Genomic DNA, 19,806 nt, shown 5'->3' on the forward strand with positions numbered 1-19,806 from the left:
TCTTCTTTTGAAGAGATTTGGGCACACTATTTCATGAAGCATCAGAGATTGCATCCTACTGAATGTGGAGTGTTTTGTGACTGCAGCCTGCCAACGTGAAAGAGTCTTTGAGCATCTTCTACAGAGAGCCCACCAAGTGGGTCCATTGTCAGGAGTCTACTGACCTTGGAGAATTGAGTGTGAAATGGGAGGACTACAATCAAGATAAAGTCTGAAACCATTGACAGATAAGTGTACATTTTGAATGGTGCAGAACCAGGTGCCATATGTGAGAGACTCCTGTCTCATATATCTAAGTTTATAAGTCCATGAAAGGACATTAGAAACTCATACCCATCAGACAGTTGCAAGAGACTCCACATATATTTAAGGAGTTGTGCCTGTTGTCAAGGGACTCGCTTATCTACCAATAAGCTGCCAACATATTCCACATACTTACACATAACTCAGGTTACCATTGTTTAAGTGAACCAATAGTAACCCATGAGTTTAGAACTATGACATTGCATTGATTATTATTGTTTATTATTTAGCTAGCCATCAGAGTATATCATCATCAGATCATTATCTGGGAGCATGTGTCGTGTGAGTTGGTGTGCATGCGAGTGAATATTACTTACTGTGTTCATTAACTTTATTGTTCAATTGATACTTCTACTGTTCTATTGTTTTGCAACAGTTGCATTGGCTATGTCTATTTGTTTGCAGCTACCACCTATCTCTCCCTTGTTGTATCCACCATCACCTACCTCCCTTGCCCTTTAATAAAAGTGCCAAAGTAGTGTTTACATAAACTGCTTCTTGCGTGTGTGCCCAACGTGTATTAGGGACAAGGGATCTGTCCAGTAGTTCCCTGGTGGGCGAGTCCACTATCCACATCCCCACAATCTGTGTAGAAGATTCAGATGGAGGCACTGCAATATTGAGAGAAGTAAACAAGAAGGCACACACACACACACAGGACATATTCCGCAACAACCATTAAAGTAAGGGGGTATTACCCTTTCATTTAGCATTTATCAGTGCTTCCGTGGCCGGTTTGTCATAAACTAATTAAATATTGACAAAGGCATGAAATCATTTTTGAAAGAATAATTTTTCAGACATGTAAACACTTTTGTTCTACTCATCAAAACTAGTCATATGTATATTATTTTTAAATAAGTATTTTTTTCCAGTTAATCTAGAAGAGTAATAATAACATTATCATGGACTCCCTGCCACAGCATTTCTCCTTCAAAGTCCAGTCGTCCGTGTTTTCTAGCCCTCAGGAGGATCCCAACCACCTTGTCTGAGATCTGTACATATCTCTCAAACAACCTCCCGAATTTCACTCTAATCCTCCCATCTTTGCATCTCACTCCGATGTCTCTTATAATGAGGCACATCTCCTCAATCTCTTTATGTATGTGCTTAAAGGCTCTCTTCCCCCTTTCTTCCGTCTTGCTACCTTCCTCAGGCCTGCCATAACCATGATCTCCCTTGCGAAGTCGGACTTCCATGGCGTGTTGGTGGTCAAAATCATCACTGAATGGATTGAGCTTCTGCTTCTCTGCATGCTCCTCAGAACGTAGCTGCCACTCCCTCCTTAAGTCAGATATGGTTATAATTTTTATCTGTGGGAAGAGAAGATTTACATCTTGTTTGATAAAGAGGTCCCAAGAACAAAGCAAAATACATTACCTCCTGAAATTCCAATCCAGTGACAGGACACGTGATATTTATTGTAATGTGAAGTTACAGTCCCACATTTATCTTATCAAATGCAACTATTGAATGTCTCTCCACTTGAACAATGGTCATATTTGTTTACTGCCATCAATAAGGGCAATGTTGAATATTTGTTACATACAACTGTATAGTGCCAAGTAAATATATGCTACTCATCCTCAGATCAGCAGCAGCTATTTATATAGCGCCACTAATTCCACAGCGCTGTACAGAGAACTCACTCACATCACTCCCTGACCCATTGAAGCTTACAGTCTGAATTCCCTAACATACACACACACAGACAGACAGAGAGACTAGGGTCAATTTGATAGCAGCCAATTAACCTCCAATTATGTTTTTGGAGTGTGTGCGAAAACCCGAGCACCCGGAGGAAACCCACACAAACACAGGGAAACCATACAAACTCCACACAGATAATGCCATGGTCGGGAATAGAACTTATGATGCCAGTACTGTGAGATTTGCCTTAGGTAACAATTAATTGTAAAATAGAAATGTGGCATAAAAATATTTTTAGGGTAGCAATAAAAATATTATGAGTTTTAACTATGTTGTGTACAATATAATATAATTGACCATTAATTTATTCTGCTAGGAAGAAATGCATGGTTTTTATTACAATTTATCATTTTATTGTAATACTCCTTGCATTTCACATTTGTACAGTCTGTGATGGTCACTGTCCATAGAAATGTCCAGAAAGAGGTTTAGCCGGTCAATAAATGTACTAACAGAATCCAGCAAAATAAATTGTCAGTCTTAACAAAAGACAATAATATAACTAAATCCAATGCGTTTTTTAAGTAAAAAATAGTATATTTTTGCTTTGTGTCATTTTAGACATTTAAAATAATGATGTGTGTCACATGGCAAATTTAAGAAATGTTGAAAACCCACATATTGGCGTCTACATATTTTAGGGTGGCTAATCTGTGTTTTATAGTTATATTGGTCTACACATCTCATCATCTCTGCCCCTCTGCACAATTGTAGTGTTAGAACCAATGGAGAACATATCTATATATCTCTGGTTCTTAATTGTGATATTTGCTGACTCCTAACAATGATCCATCCTTAAAGTAACACTAAATACAAACTCTTTAGCTTAGAAGTGCTCGCTGACCTTTTTCTGTGCTTTAGACTTCTGCTAGGAGTCTGGAGATAGTTAGTAGCTCCTGAAGGTGCTAGTATTCGCCAGAATTAAACAATGTAGGCCACAGGACTATCTTGGTTCCACTAATAGGGGGTGGTATTTGGATAATATAGGCCTTTGTAAAGTTCTCAATTAAGGGTAAATGTCTGGTAGGTGTTAAGACATAAGGACTATATTTATTAAACTGCGGGTTTGGAAAAGTGGAGATGTTGCCTATAGCAACCAATCAGATTCTAGCTTTTATTTATTTAGTGCATTCTACAACTGACAGCTAGAATCGTATTGGTTGCTATAGGCAACATCTTTACTTTTTCAAAAGCGCAGTTCAGTAAATATACCCCACAGACTGCTAAGCACGAATCATCAAGTTGAATAGAGGAAGAGACACATGATACTTGTAACTCTTTAAGGAAAATATAGTGACTATTTTATGGGTTCTACAAATAGCCTATTGACAGACGTGTAAAGTGAAGGTTAGACATGAATCCTGTAATGCTTGACATATGTCCATGACACTCATAGACAAAACAATACCCAGCAATAACCAAGATACAATGTACATTGACTAATGAGAGCTGCAGGATTTGATAGACAAAAAGCCAATCTATTTCTGATCATTCACTTTAAAAATTGATCAAAAAAATTAAGAGTTAATGCTTCCATCACTTCTTGAATTGTCAAGCAGTTCTAGTATTAGTGGTTACAGATAAGAAAATATCAAATATAAGAGGTTATTTACCAAGCACATTGCAAAATAACTTGGTTTTGTGCTGATGCACGGTCTACACTCGGAAGCATCCTCCACACACTAAAAGTGGGTTTATTAAATAAATGTTTCAGTTTTTCTTCTAAAATACTACTTGGTTTAGTCTCATTTACAACATCATGAGATTGAGGGGACATGGGGCTAGATTTACTAAGCTGCGGGTTTGAAAAGTGGGGATGTTGCCTATAGCAACCAATCAGATTCTAGCTTTCATTTATTTAGTACTTTCTACAAACTGACAGCTAGAATCTGATTTGGTTGCTATAGGCGACATCCCCACTTTTTCAAACCCGCAGCTTAGTAAATCTAACCCATGGTGTCACTTTTTGTGTGTGTAATGCTTTTTATCACAATGTCAGGAGCAGCCCTAGAAGTACACTTCTCCCCTGAAGGCTGACCTTCTCTGTGGAGAAATGTATTTGTAGGCGCACCCCAAGTAATGTAATACACTTTACACAAAATTTCCACCTGTGATTAAACAGTCCCCATGCACAGTAAATTGTTTAATATTTAAAAAAAAATAAAAAAAAATGGACAGCATGGTCCGCTGTCAAATAAAAATAAAAAAAACCACTTTGTTTCATACTTGCCAAGATTTGGGATCTCCTCTCTGTGAGATCACAAAGGGGAGATCCTAGTGCCAAGTGCAGGAGATGTGGCCGTGTAAATTGCGCAATCACAGTCCCACACCCACTGCTCAAGGCCACGATTCGTTACATAATACAGCAGTGGGTGGGGCTTGGATGACTCAACTCGCTGTGAGTCACAGCATTAAGCCCTATCTCCACCCACACTAAGGAAGTGGGCAGGATCTAGGAGAGTGCATTGCAGGTGCTGTGAGAACTCCTAGAAATTTGTGAGTCTCCTAGATATTCCGGGAGTGTAGGCAACTATGCTTGTTTTTAATTTTGAGTATGAATTGGTTTTTTTATCATACTCTTTGCCACACTTAATAGGAAGCCACATATGGCCTGAGATGGATAACAATTATAAGTAATAACTCACTATTACATACAATTTGAAACTTTGTCACATGCATGAATAAATTTTCCAAGTTGCCTTTTGATATTGGGCCAATTTATATTTTAGGTATTAAACTCTTTTGATTCCAATAGTTAAATGAAATAACATATATTTTACCCAACAGTACAGCTAGAGATTATGATTCTTTTTTATCATTATCTCTAGTAAAGAGACTGCAGAATGATATGTGCTCTATTCAGGTGCGGGCTGACAGATTTCAGCCCGGGGGGCGCACAGGCGGCCGCATCTCATGACACGGGATGCGGCCGCGTCATTGATGGCGATATTGTATCCGGGGCCGGCCGGCCCTAACAACGGTGATTCTGAGCGGCCGATGCCCCCCTGCCCCCGGCCCAGCCCGTCCCTGGCTCTATTGTTTGCTCCAACAACCAGCTAGCAGCATACTAGTCATCCTCTTGTTCTCAACATTTAGTGAACCAACTCTTTTCTTGTATGTTTAATGAATTGTTCATTACTATGAGGGTTACCTGACATCGTGTAAGAGAACAGGAGTTATTTTTACAGAACTATCCTAAAATAGTGATCTATTCCTTTCACCAGTATTTAAAGATGTCTTTTTTCACTATTAGAACCTTTTCCAACAAGTATCAGAATGATCAGATGGTCCACTGCATGAGAGCCCAGCCATTCAGTGACATATTCTCCTCCATCTTTCCCCACTATATCTACTTGGGAAAAAGACTTTTGAGGCAGTTCCGCGCTTTCTGCATATGGATGATTTCTATGTGTGGAGATCACTGACCAATCATTGCTTTTGGCTCATTAGACGCATATATGTGTAGGAAACATTACATTTAAAAATAATTATACTGCCAGGAAAAATAGCTGTTACAAACAATTGGCTGAGTAAATCCCAGATGGCCAGGGTCCCAGGCATTGGACTTCTGCCATTCTGATTCTTAGTGGGAGGGTGGTGTCCATTAACAAACACCTAATGCCTTGACCATCATTATTTGTTTGCCTATAGTATGCCTTAAGAATGTTGCAAATGAATCTTTAATATAAAAGATATTGAACCAATTTGCAAATATAAGCACCACTTGTACCAGAAGCATAAGGACATAATCTTAATAAGGGAAACACAGTTTCCATTTTCCCCCTATAGTGTGAATTTAGAGTTGCACATAGGTTTGCAAACTCACACCTGTGCAATTTAGAAAATGTTCACCCATGTTGCAGTACGCTTAGGTGTATTTCAACTAAATACGAATGAAACCCCTTCTTAGTACTTGCATGGCAAGTGCAGAACTTGCACCCACTCTGAGTTGGAGCAAAAATATGCCTAGGAAACAAATACACAAGTCAGACCTATCTCAAATCATAAATATTTGCACGTGCCAGGGCAGTAAAAATAACCGGTATCACCATATCCTTAGGGGCCACATGTGTTTGATGCACACAGCTCAATACAATGGCACCAGTTATGTACATGCAGTGTTACACTTTGTATGTGACTTGCAAATTATGACATACAAATGCACTTGTGTCCAACTCTAAAACTAACCCCTAGTGTTCAACATATTTGCACTATTTCCCAGCGCATAAAATGGCATCAGTTTTGATAAATGTAGCCATGGTTTAATATAACATAGTCCTTACCTTAGACAGAAGAGCCTTTTTCCTTTCCTCGGTTTCAGAGCGTTGATCCCCATTACCATTCTTATTTTCTGACATTTTAATATTTCTCTCTCTAGACAGAGAGTTCTCCGACATCCTGAGGGGTTTGTAAAGTCTGGAACCTAAATCATCTCCAACAGACATAGAGAACTCAACTCAAATGAACAGGGCAATCAGTATGAGTGGGTATGTTTGTCTTTTATCATAGTTGAATCATTTTTAAAAAATTCAATTGTGTCCTTCATGCTATGTCCTCCTATGTCCCCATCTCCCACGTATAGAGTAATGATAGGCAGCGTAAGCCCAGGAGCTCTATATAGAGCCAATCTCAGTGGTATGTAAAGCATGCTGTCTGCTGTCATTCTAAACTTAAAGAGTAACAGATGGAGGGTATAAGGGGGCATTACTTCACAGAGGTGCTAAACCCTCACATCTTCCTAATCATGTGCTTTCTTTATAATTAATGAGGAATGTACAAGCAGGCTTTTAATGTAAATCTGTCACTACGTACAAGCATAACATACAAACAGTAATGCATAACATTTTATATATAGACATACTGTATATGTATAAGTTATTTTGAAATTTAATGCAAGGTCAAGAGCCACCTATTACACTCTCCTGAACTGTCTGTCTCTCCCTGTGTACACACATGACTAATCCTAAAAGAACTCTATAGAAACTGGATGCCGATGACAACTAGATATCAGGCTTACATCGGACACAGGAGCCCTTGAGCTTAATAACAAAAGACAATGAACACTTTCACAAGCCTTGAATGGTGCATAAAAGGTAAGGCATTTATAGCCTGATTCTCTTGCTAGACCTAACCTACGGATAACATTAACCTTAATTGTACCCAAAAAATTTAATCCTACCCTAAACTTTAACCCTAGATATAATATTAGTCAAAGCCTATCCCTAAAACAGTTCTCGCCAAATAAATGCTGGACATATTGATGAATTTATCAGATATTGCCAACTATCTGGACCCAAAATTAGTACAATTCACCATAATGATCTGGCTTAAATGTATCAAATAATTCTACTACCAAATTGCAAATCTGTAAGCATATGACTACTGTCAGCCTGTGTGCTGTGATACACGTACATGTGATGACAGTTTGAAAATGGGATCTGTCACTTAGCATACCGCTTTGACCTGTGAGGGATCTAGCGATCCAGAGACTTCAGCTGGATCCCATGGTAAAGGTCAAATAACGCCATTCTGAGATGGAGTTACTTTATTGCAAAATTTTGATTTTCGTAGCGTAATAGAATAGACCACTCAGTTTGAATAGCAGGAACAGACTGTGTGTAGTCACTATTAGAAAGCACAAATTCGTTAAACAGTATATTAAAACATATGCATCTAATCATATCTTTGGAACTTTCGATGCAGTTCAGTTTTCGAATATACAATATTTGCACATTATCCCCTGTGTGTTGCAAGTGGTGTGTCTCCAAGCCCACTAATGTCTCAAAGTAATTCTGGTTGTGCTGCGTTATGCTTTATGCAGAATGTAGATATAATAAACACAAATTTATACTGCAGTCTACAGTATTTATATATAAACATAAAGTACTTATGTAAATCTGATCAGCAATTACTACCATTCCCTCTAAATTCTCGGGTAGTTTTGCCAAAGAAGTAAAAGTGGAACTTATTTACGAAGCTCACCCACGCACAGTTCAGGAATCTTTGGTTTTGCATGGATGAGCCTTAAAGGGCCCTCGGTGCACATCAAGATCCATGCCTATTCTCTACACTGTGCACTTTGATGTGTGTAGATGCGGAGAAGTCAGAACAGAATGTGAGGCGGGACAGAATGTGAGGTTTGAAGTAGAGAGAGGAGTCGAGGATGACCCCTAGGCAGTGGACTTGAGGGACAGAAAAGAGAGCAGTGTTATCAACAGAAAGAGAGAAGGGAGAGGTGAGGGAGTCTTGGAGTGGGGGGGGGGTGATTATTTCAGTCTTGGAAATATTGAATTTAAGAAAGCACTTGGACATCCAAGATGTGATAGCCGAAAGACAGCAGGAGGAAAGATATATTTGGGTGTAATCAGTATGCAGGTGGTACTGGAGGGCAAAGGAGCTGGTGAGGTGACTTAGGGAGGAGGTGTAGAGGGAGAAGAGCAGAGGGTCAACAACGGATTCCTATAAAACTCTAACAGGTAAGGGAATTGGGGGGAAGGTGGAGTTGGGTGTAGACACTAACAAGGAGAGGTTGGTCAGTTAAGAGGAAAACCAGGAGAGGACAGTGATACAAAGGCTTATAGATTGGAGAGCTTGCAAAATGAAGGAGTGATGAACAGTACTGAAGAAATCAGAGAGATCAAGAAGGATAAGAAGGGAGAAGAATCCCTTAAATTTAGCAAAGAGAAGGTTGGTGAATTTATTGAGAGCAATATGGTGGAGTGGAGGCAGTGGAATCCAGATTGGAGTGGGCCAAGTAGGAACTGAGATGAGAGAAAGGTGGTGAGCGAGTTGTAGACAAGTCATTTGAGATGTTTGAAGGGAAAAGGAAGAAGGGAGATAGGGTGGTAATTAGAGAGAGAGCCAGGTTCAAAGGATGTTTTTTTGAGAATGGGAGAGACAAGAACATGTTTAAAGGAGATGGGCAAGGTACCAGAGGAGAGTGGTAGGTTGAAGAGGTGGGCAATGTGGGAGCAGTCCTCAAGAGAGAGAGAGGGAGCAGATGAGGTGAGAGGGGATAGGGTCAAATGGGCAGTTGGAGGGAAATGAAGTAAAAGAACATGAGTGGGCTAGCAGGTGGAGGTGACAGTGGAGAGCAGAGAATGGAAATACTGTCCTCAGAGGAGAGTGGGAGAGGGGACAAGGTGGGCACCGAGGGGGGAAGGGGGTAAGAAGGGAATGATGGGAGGAGATCTCATGAGGTATTGACTCAATTTTGGCGGTGAAGTGGCTAACAAAGTCAAGAACAGAGAGGGAGGGGAAATGAGGAGGGAGTTGAAGGTGACATAATGATGACAGGTTTGGAGGATTGAGAAGACATGAGAGCCTACAAATAATACAGTTTAGAGAGTGATAGGGCAGAACTGTAAGAATCAGGCTCACCTGCGGGTATTGGCGCAGCTAGTCCAGGAGGCACGGAATCTAACGTGCCCCAGGTATTTGCCAGGGACCTCCACAAGGAGATTTGGGCTTCGCGGCAGAGATACGCAGGTCGCGGCCCTAAGGTAGCCACCTGAAGATTCTCCTCATTTACCCAAGACCTTTCCTCGGGCCCAAATCCCTTCCAGTGGACCATATACTGAGGGTGCCTGTGAAGACGGCGGATATCCAGAATGTGGATAACCTCGTCCATCCATAGATGGAATGGGGGATGGTTGAGAGGGGATGTGAGTAAATTTGTTAAGTACCAGAGGTTATAACAGGGAGATGTGAGAGGTATTGTGGACTTTAAGAGTGGGGGGAAGGAGAAGTCTGTATGTAACCGGATTGATCACTTGGGAAGGAGCCAATGAAATGTGGAGTCAGTATATAGATGGAACGCAGTCTGAGATTTCAAGTAGAGAGCCATACTTTGTCACTAGGATGTAGCACAGGCCCCAACTTTCAATGGAGATCCGCAGCACGTTTATACTGCTGAGAGGACTTTAGCAGATTTTCCCTGACAGACACCCAGATGTGGGAAAGATCCCAGACAAAGGATCGAGTGGCAGGTACAGTGGAGGACAGAGGGGAGGAGAAATCTGGCAATATAGGATGGTATCCGAACACTGTATAAAAGGGAAAATAACCAGAAGAACTGTGAACATGATAATTATGAGCGAACTCAGCCCAAGGAAGTAAGTTGCTCCATTACGATTGGTTATTAGAGGAAAAACAATGGAGGAACCCTTCAAGATCTTGATTTATCTGTTCGGTTTGACTGTTGGTGTGAGGGTGATAGCCAGATGAAAACTTCAACTCAACTCCCAAATCTTTGCAGAAGGCTCTCCAGAAGCAGGATACAAATTGGACACCACGGTCCAAAATGATCTCTTGTGGACATCCGTGGAGGCGAAAAATCTCTTTAATAAATACTTGCGCTAGCTTGGAAGCGGAAGGAAGTCCATTCAATGGAACGAAGTGAGCCATTTTAGAAAACCTATCAACAATTACCCAAATTGTGTTGAAACCATTGCTGAGAGGAAGGTCGGAAATAAAATCCATGGTCATTCGGGAACAGGTAGAAGAGAGAGTAAGCCAGCAGGAGTGTGTCGGGGAGACTTAGTTTGTACACAAACAACACAGGCAGCTACAAATTCTCGGGTGTTGGAACATAGAGTGGGCCACCAATAATGCCGGGATAATAAAGTGAAGGTCTTCTTTTACCCAACATGGCCCGAAAATTTAGAGGAGCAAGCCCAATGAAGCGCCTTCAGAGGAAGATGAGGATCAAGATAGGAACAGCCCGCAGGTGGAGTTCTTGGAGATGGTCTGGTCATGACAATAATGCTGGAAGGTTTAAGAATCAGTTGAGGTTCAGACGCAGGATGAAGATCAGATTCATAAAAAGGACCAAGACAGAGCATCCGCCAACAATTCTGGGCACCGGAGTGATAAGTAAGTTTCATATTGAAGCAGCTGAAGAAAGAAGACCTTTTGTGGTCCATAAATACAGTGACCGGATGAATGACTCCTTCCAACAGATGATGCCACTCTTTCAAGGCTGATTTAATTGCGAGTAACTCCTTATCCGATACCATAATTTCATTCTGATAAAGCGATTATGGTAGAGAAGTTCGGCTGTAGCAGTAAATAATGCCTTGAATGCCTTGAAAAAGCATACAAGCGAAACACGCATCAGCGTTCACATTGTGTCTCTCTACTTGCCTCTTTGTATTACTGCAATTTATAGCATTTCCACGGCTGGCTGTTTAACAGGATCCTATAATATATTACTGCTACAGCCGAACTTCGATTCAGCTTGATAAGTAATTCTACTCCTAATAATCTGAGCATTTATAAATAGAACCACCAGATTAGGATACCTACATATGCTGATCCTAGATAGTATTATAGAACCAGTGCTCGCTGATCTCGCAATATACTCATACCGGACACCTAGCAATTACCACTAGTAATTAGATCCTCAGCTTATTATGACACTTTTAGGAATATAGATTACTAGGTATCCGGAGATCATCTATAATACAGATATCATCTAATTGAATAAGTTAATTAATGGATACATTAGATTAATAGAGGCAGACGCCAACTACATATATCAAGGTGTCTATTTAATCTTATCGAGTGAGATTGCAAAGCATTGGCAGCTGAGATTGTATACTATTACTATACCATACATATCTGACAATTACTTTGTATCCCACTATTTACCTCACGATACAAATAACAATACTATGGGGCATATTCAATTGTTGTTTTTCCGCGCCGCGGAAAAACAACTACAGGTAATACGGTAATTTGTAGCTGGATTTCGGCTCAGGGAGCTGCTAGCCGAAATCCAGCGAGTAAATTACCGTATTAACGGTTTTTCCACGCATGATTACCGTAATCACGGTAATCGTGCGTGGACCGCGGGATTTTTGGCAAAACCCGCCGACAATTGAATATGCCCCTTAGTATTTATTTCTCTTTATAGCGTACATACAGCTATAAGTATAATAGGGTCAACCAATATATTACTGTTACAGCCAACTGGTATAGAACCAATATAATTTGGGTTTCAAACGGTACTATTGTATTAATACACGGTGACTCAGAGAATATTTTAATAGACACTTTATTGTCAAACAAATTACCAGAATATATACTCTGTAATATATAAGGGCACCTGTGAGACCAATACAGATATACTGATAACACTTCATTAATTAAGCTACTATCTGATATACCATATTAATAGAGGCAAACACCAATTATTTATTAAGGTGGTCATCATAAATTTAAGTAGAGAGACAACAAAGCGTTTGCAGCAGTGACTGCATTTTTATTTCACATTGCACGATATTTTTGTTTTATTTTTCGCTCATGTATGGAACAGTTTTTAGTATATATCAATAAAATTCATCTTTTAGATTTTCCACATGTCCTGGAGTGCCTCTATACATACCCTTTTCTTGTTTGTTCCCTTTCTGTTACATTTATCTGTCTGAAGTGAGTATTCTGATGAGTCCTGATTTTTGTTACCTACCTCACTGCAGTATATCGCTGCCCCTACTACCACATATTAAATCCAGGGGGTAGCTGAGTTCCAACTGGTATGTCATGCTCTATGGGAAAGTGATTTGCTAAAGGTGAAAGACACGTTTTGACGGTTCTATGAGTCTCATCCCTGTTCCTGATGTTTGGATTTCACAGTTACACAGTTATTGATGGAGCATGATTGGTAACACTAGGAATTAATTAAATAAATGTCAGATGTATTAATTTTATTGTTTGTCACATGTTCTTCTTTATTTACTCAACACACATGTATGAACCATTGTGGGATTGTATGTAGGTCTCCTGAGCGATTAGCCTGATCTCAGCAGTTACAAAAATTGACAGCAGAAGATGATAAAAATGTCTAGGATAGATACTATACTTGTAACTTGCCTAATAATGATCTATGTGTGGATATTTCTTTGTTTTTTTAATGTTTTGTTCTTCTTTGTTCTTGGATCTTCAGGTTTTTACACCGCTCCTCTATCTTGAAAGACCAAGACTTACCCTCTCAAGCACATAGTATTTGTAGAGAAAGGTTTATATGCCACTGCTTATTTTTAAAAGTATGTGGGCACCAAACCGTCACTAATCCTTTTTTTTTACTGTGGCCCCCCCACCTGTTGCTGAGAACAGATGTTGACACGGTGTAACAATCCTGACCAGGTTTTGTTACTTTCCCTGTCTGCTCTGTTTTTCTGTGCATCACATGACTCACCCTCAGGGCGTGGTCACTTTACTTGCTCTATTTAAACTCAGCACTGACATCTGCTCACTGTCAGTGCAACTTGTTGCTAGCCTGATTCCTTGGACTCCTGTGTAACCTGTGCCTTCCTGTGTATCCTGTGCCTTCCTGTGTATCCTGTGCCTTCTTGTGTATGAGTTTCAGTTCTCTACCTAGTGCTGGAGCACTTCTACTGGGATTTCCCTGCTGCAAGTATCATCTTGTGCATATTACTAAGACTTTGTTTTCTCTCTATTGTGCCTCTACTGATTCACAGCCTGCTGCAAGTCTGTTCATGTGCATATAACAAGACTGTTATTGTGTTTATCCTTGTCACGCTCCGCCGTGGCTATTGGACACCTGCATATTATCATCTGTGCTGTGAATAGACTGCTATTGTGTTTACTACCTTGTCACGCTCCGCTGTGGCTAATTGACATCTGCATATCATCATCTGCATATTTATATATATATATATATATATGTTTTTCATTGAAGTTTTGAAGAACTACATTGTGTCTTGCCTCCTTATTCTGAACCTAGTAGACTCAGCATCTGGTCGTGTACAGGCCTGCTCTGACTATCGGACCTGTTACTACCAGCACCGTAACAGTTTGCACTGACCCAAAAAATGAAATGAACACCATGGACGATCCCACTACAAAGGACCTATTTCAATAGGGAGAGTGGAAAAACAAGAGACCAATCAAGATCGTCTCATGCAGTTCTTACAGGATGTATCCTCTCGTCTGGATTCTTTTCGGGACACTCTGGCATCCTCCCATAAATCTAAGACATCTGCTGAGTCTTCTGCTAACACAACCACCATGTACCCACAAATTCCTAATCCTCCTATGTACGATGGGAACCCCAAGTCATGTAGAGGATTCATGAATCAGTGCGCAATTCACTTCGATTTATTGCCCAGAAACTTTCCTACGGATAGGGCAAAAATTGCCTACATTTTGTCCCTTCTTTCTGGTCAAGCCCTGGCCTGGGCCTCACCCCTATGGGAGAAGAATGACCCCTTGCTGCAAAATTATACAGAATTTCGGACAACCTTCAAAAACATTTTTGATGAACCTGGTCGGCTTTCCAGTGCAGCTACAGGAATTCTTCGTTTACGACAAGGCTCTCATTCTGTGGGACAATATGCTATCTTATTTAGGACAATGGCCTCCGAGCTGCGCTGGAATGACGAAGCGCTGGTGGCCACGTTCTGGCAAGGCCTATCTGATCAAATAAAAGACGTGTTGGCTTCCCGTGACCTCCCATCTTCCTTGGATGATCTGATCTCATTGTGTGTCAAAATAGATCTTCGATTCAAGGAGAGGGTTCAAGAAAAGGAACAGATTCGATGTCCTAATCATAGCCCTGTTTTCCATAACTTAGGGGCCGCTAAGCCCCCAAAAGAACCCATGCAAGTGGGTAGGTCCCGCCTCTCTCCAAGTGAGAGAAGATTTAAAAATAATCTGTGCCTCTATTGTGGAGGGAAGTCCCATCACATCAGTAGTTGTCCTACGTGTCCAGGAAAACGCTCAGACCAAACAGAGCAAGTGGGAACCCCGTTAGGTCTGTTTGATTTTTCCCTCAACAGTTCTCATCACAAAGAGAACCTCTTGTTGTCTGTTTTTCTGTTTTTTGGGAATCTCTCTATTCCGCTGGATGCTTTTCTGGATTTTGGTGCAGCCGGTAATTTTATTGCCGCCACTGTGGTTGAAAAATATCATATTCTTACTACACCACTAGAACGTCCTGTACGCCTCACAGCCATCAATGGCAGTAATATTCCAGGAGGCTTCATTCAGTTCCGGACGGTTCCTCTCACCCTTCAAATTGGAATCCTGCACCAGGAAAAAATATCCTTCCTAGTTCTTCCAAAGACCATCAATTCCCTTGTGTTAGGTCTGCCATGGTTACGTCTCCACTCCCCAACTCTGGACTGGCATACTGCTCAAATTTTGTCCTGGGGATCACGGTGTCAGTCTCACTGTCTGAAGAAAGTAGTACCTCTTCATCTAACCAATGCATTGTCATTAATGACCATCTTTACCTCATCAATACCAACAGTATGCAGACGTTTTCTGTGAAAAGGAGGCAACCAAGCTTCCCCCTCATCGCATTTGGGATTGTGGAATCGAGCTTCTTCCTGACAAACCTATTTCTCGTGGTCGTGTATATCCCCTTTCTCTTCCTGAGACCCATGCAATGTCTACATATATTCAAGAAAACCTGCAAAAAGGTTTTATCCGGAAGTCCACCTCTCCAGCTGGCGCTGGATTCTTTTTCGTTAAAAAGAAGGATGGCGGCCTCCGGCCATGCATTGATTTTCGAGGACTTAATGCTATTACCGTTAAGAATAGGTATCCGTTACCCCTCATCTCCGAGCTGTTCAACCGCATTAAAGGCGCTACTGTGTTCACCAAATTAGATTTACGAGGGGCCTACAATCTCTTTCGTATTAAAGCAGGTGACGAATGGAAAACAGCATTTAACACACATGATGGGCACTTTGAATATCTTGTAATGCCCTTTGGACTTTGTAATGCTCCAGCTGTATTCCAAACCCTCATGAATGATATTTTCCAAGACCTTCTCTATTAATTCGTCATCATCTACCTGGACAATATTCTCATATTTTCTCGAGACCTCCCTTCACATAGGGAGCATGTAGGTCAAGTCCTGACTCGTCTGAGAGAACACAACCTCTTCTGTAAACTTGAAAAGTGCCTTTTCGAGCAACCTCAGATTCCTTTCTTAGGCTACATCCTCTCGGGCACAGCCCTTCAAATGGACCCAGCTAAACTAAGAGCAATTGTGGATTGGCCCTTGCCCACCGGGTTGAAAGCTATCCAACGCTTCCTTGGCTTCGCCAATTATTACAGACAATTCATCAAGGGGTATTCTACCATCATTGCCCCCAAAACTGCAATTACCAAGAAATCAGCCAATCCCAAGCTTTGGTCCCCCGAGGCCATCTCTGCCTTTGAGCATCTAAAGTCAGCCTTCTCTTCTGCTCCTATTCTTCAGCAACCTGATTGCCAAAGTTCCTTCTTCTTGGAGGTAGATGCATCTTCTGTGGGCACTGGTGCAGTTTTGTCTCAACGTGACGCTTCTAGGAAACTACATCCATGTGGGTTTTTCTCTCGCAAATTCCTCCCAGCAGAAAAGAATTATGGTATAGGAGATCAAGAATTATTGGCTATTAAATTAGTCCTGTCTGAATGGCGACATCTGTTGGAAGGGGCCTTGTTTCCTATTGCAATATATACAGACCATAAGAACCTAATTTATCTCCGTTCGGCTCGATGTCTGAATCCGCGTCAAGCCAGATGGTCCTTGTTCTTTTCAAGATTTGATATTAGACTTACCTTCTGTCCGGGATCAAAAAATAAAAAAGCAGACGCACTTTCTAGGTCCTTTCATTACGAAGACCAGGATTCTCCTGAGGACATTCATCCCATCTTTGACCCTAGTTGTGTCTTGGCTCTTACTCCTGTGAATAAATCTAATTGCCCTCCAGGCCGGACCTTCATATTACCACATCTACGTCTCAAGTTGTTACGCTGGGCCCATTTATCTCGCTTCTCGGGTCATGCTGGAGCCAAGAAGACTGGAGAACTCCTGACCCGGTACTATTGGTGGCCATTCCTTCTGAAAGATGTAAAATCATTTGTTTCTGCCTACTCTAAATGTGCACAACATAAGATTCCTCGGCATAGACCCTTCGGTCCTCTTATTCCTCTACCTGTTCCTGAAGTACCCTGGTCTCAAGTATCTATGGACTTTATTACTGATCTGCCTCCTTCCAAAGCTCATACAGTTATCTGGGTGGTGACAGACCATTTTTCGAGAGCAGCTCATTTCATTCCTCTCAAAGGACTCCCTTCTTCCACATTGTTGGCAGAACTTTTTATCAAAGAAATATTTCGCCTCCACGGCTGTCCACTCCATATCGTGTCAGACCGTGGTTCGCAGTTTGTTTCAAGGTTCTGGAGATCCTTTTGTTCACAGTTAGGCATTAAATTGGACTTTTCATCGGCATACCATCCTCAGTCTAATGGCCTGACCGAACGGACTAACCAAGAGCTCGAAAAATTCCTACGAATGTATGTGTCTGCTCACCAAGCGGATTGGCTGGAACTCCTCCCATGGGCTGAATTCGCCCATAACAATCATTTCCATGAAGCTGTTGGTAATTCACCCTTTTTTGTCATGTATGGATGTCATCCCAGACCACCTACCTTTTCTCAAACTCCTATCTCCTCTGTTCCTGCAGTAAATTCCCTGCTACGCAAGTTTTCTCTCATTTGGACTCAAACCAAAAGTAATCTGGAGAATTCTGCTGCACGGGCCAAAAATTTTTTCGATAGAAAAAGGTGTCCTGCACCTCCACTTCTACCAGGGGATAAAGTCTGGTTATCCACAAAAAATATCCGTTTAAAAGTTCCTAGTATGAAACTAGCACCCAAGTTTATCGGTCCTTGGGTTAAAGCTTCAGACATTCATGCTCCTTGTTTACTCAAACAGTTTCGGAAAAGATTCCCTAAAAAAATATCGCAGGTGTCCGGAGTCCACCCCTAGGGAGGGGGGTACTGTAACAATCCTGACCAGGTTTTTGTTACTTTCCCTGTCTGCTCTGTTTTTCTGTGCATCACATGACTCACCCTCAGGGCGTGGTCACTTTACCTGCTCTATTAAACTCAGCACTGACATCTGCTCACTGTCAGTGCAACTTGTTGCTAGCCTGATTCCTTGGACTCCTGTGTATCCTGTGCCTTCCTGTGTATGAGTTTCAGTTCTCTACCTAGTGCTGGAGCACTTCTACTGGGATTTCCCTGCTGCAAGTATCATCTTGTGCATATTACCAAGACTTTGTTTTCTCTCTATTGTGCCTCTACTGATTCACAGCCTGCTGCAAGTCTGTTCATGTGCATATAACAAGACTGTTATTGTGTTTATCCTTGTCACGCTCCGCCGTGGCTATTGGACACCTGCATATTATCATCTGTGCTGTGAATAGACTGCTATTGTGTTTACTACCTTGTCACGCTCCACCGTGGCTAATTGACATCTGCATATCATCATCTGCATATTTATATATATATATATATATATGTTTTTCATTGAAGTTTTGAAGAACTACATCGTGTCTTGCCTCCTTATTCTGAACCTAGTAGACTCAGCATCTGGTCGTGTACAGGCCTGCTCTGACTATCAGACCTGTAACTACCAGCACCGTAACACACGGTCACCTAGCCATAAGACCCTTGCTCGCTATGGTGGACTTTACTTTTGAAAGTGCATCCAAAAGATTGTAGCTTCCATAACAAGTCTTTTGCTTCAGTGATTTAAGGTTTGTTTTATTCTCATAAGCAATGCACAAGATGTTCACACTTTATAATTACTGTACTTCAATACCATATTCTGTTATGGAATATCTTGCGTTGCAAAATCAGGGAATTGGCAGTTCTCATTACACCATGACCAGTCTAGAAATATATATATTTATATTTGTTTTTAAATAAATTCTAAAATTAGAGTGTTTATTTCACAATTATTAGGAGTTGTGTTGAATGAAACCTACCCTATTTTATATGCAGAATTCACAATGCTAAATTATAGGAATACACAGCAAATTGAATTTAAACTCAGGACATATATACATATATATATATCTACTATATAAAAGCCTAGTGGCGTGTGTCTGTGTGTGGGAAAAAAAAAACCCAAGCTGCAGCGCCACCTGCTGGGCGAAGTTATACACTGACCTACTAAATTCTTAGTGTGTGGGAAAAAAAACTCAGAAAGGGCTGAAATTTGCTGCAGCGCCACCTGTTGGGTGGAGTTATACACTGACCTACTAAATTCTTAGTGTGTGTGGGGAAAAAACTCAGAAAGGGCTGAAATTTGGTATTCTAAATGTTTTCAATTTGTTAATTTAATTTGTTTATTGTTAAAAGTGTTTATAAAGATTTTAAAAATATATATATATATTTCTTGAAGGAGAAGTGACAGTTGGGAGTGGTTGGTAGTTGCCGGGGGTGACAGTGGGGAGGGGTTGGTGGTTTGCTGGAGGTGACAGAGCGAGAGGAGTGTGATACTCAGGACCGCTGAGAGAGATCCCTGTGTCTGGATAGACATCTGGATAGATGTGGTGATAAAGATGAAGGATGAGGTGATTGAGAAAAATGATGAGGTGGTGACATGTGGACAAAACCACATTAAAAAAGGGCGCTTGCATCGGGAAGTAACGCTCTTCCCCTGAGGAGGCCTGGCCTAGCCCCAAATGCATGACAAGAACATTTTTAACACCTTAAGTAGCTTGATTTGACTAGAATGCATGAGTATCATGCACGGGTTAACTTGTGTGTGTATATATATATATACATATATAGTGGCGGAACAACCATTGGTGGGGCAGGTGCACCGGGACCCATGGAGATAATTGGGCCCACCAGGGTCAGGGGTCCCGGTTCTCTCCTCCCCGCACCGGGGGCCCACAGCCCGTTAGTTCCGTGGACTGTGGTAACTAGCGGGCTATATATTAGGGTGATTCCAAAAAATCTTTGTTTGAAAATGCCAACCAC

General features: G+C 41.2%; 1 protein-coding gene across 1 annotated transcript; it reads right to left on the bottom strand.

The window, feature by feature from the left end:
- Positions 1-562: 562 nt before the first annotated feature.
- LOC142094446 (actin-binding Rho-activating protein-like) lies at positions 563-6,478 on the bottom strand. The gene is made up of 2 exons (XM_075176590.1): positions 6,297-6,478; positions 563-1,616 (listed from the first exon to the last, which is right to left on the bottom strand). The coding sequence occupies exons 1-2, from the start codon at positions 6,456-6,458 to the stop codon at positions 1,179-1,181; spliced, it is 600 nt and encodes a 199-aa protein (XP_075032691.1). The 5' UTR covers positions 6,459-6,478; the 3' UTR covers positions 563-1,178.
- Positions 6,479-19,806: the final 13,328 nt, after the last annotated feature.

Source organism: Mixophyes fleayi, chromosome 6 (assembly GCF_038048845.1).
Source record: "Mixophyes fleayi isolate aMixFle1 chromosome 6, aMixFle1.hap1, whole genome shotgun sequence".
In the NCBI taxonomy this organism is placed as follows: Eukaryota; Metazoa; Chordata; class Amphibia; order Anura; family Limnodynastidae; genus Mixophyes; species Mixophyes fleayi.

Coding starts and splice junctions, on each gene's coding strand:
- LOC142094446 (XM_075176590.1), bottom strand. CDS start 6,458: ATGTCTGTTGGAGATGATTTAGGTTCCAGACTTTACAAACCCCTCAGG. Junction 1,617..6,296: donor AAAAGGCTCTTCTGTCTAAG/GTAAGGACTATG, acceptor CTCTTCCCACAG/ATAAAAATTATAACCATATC.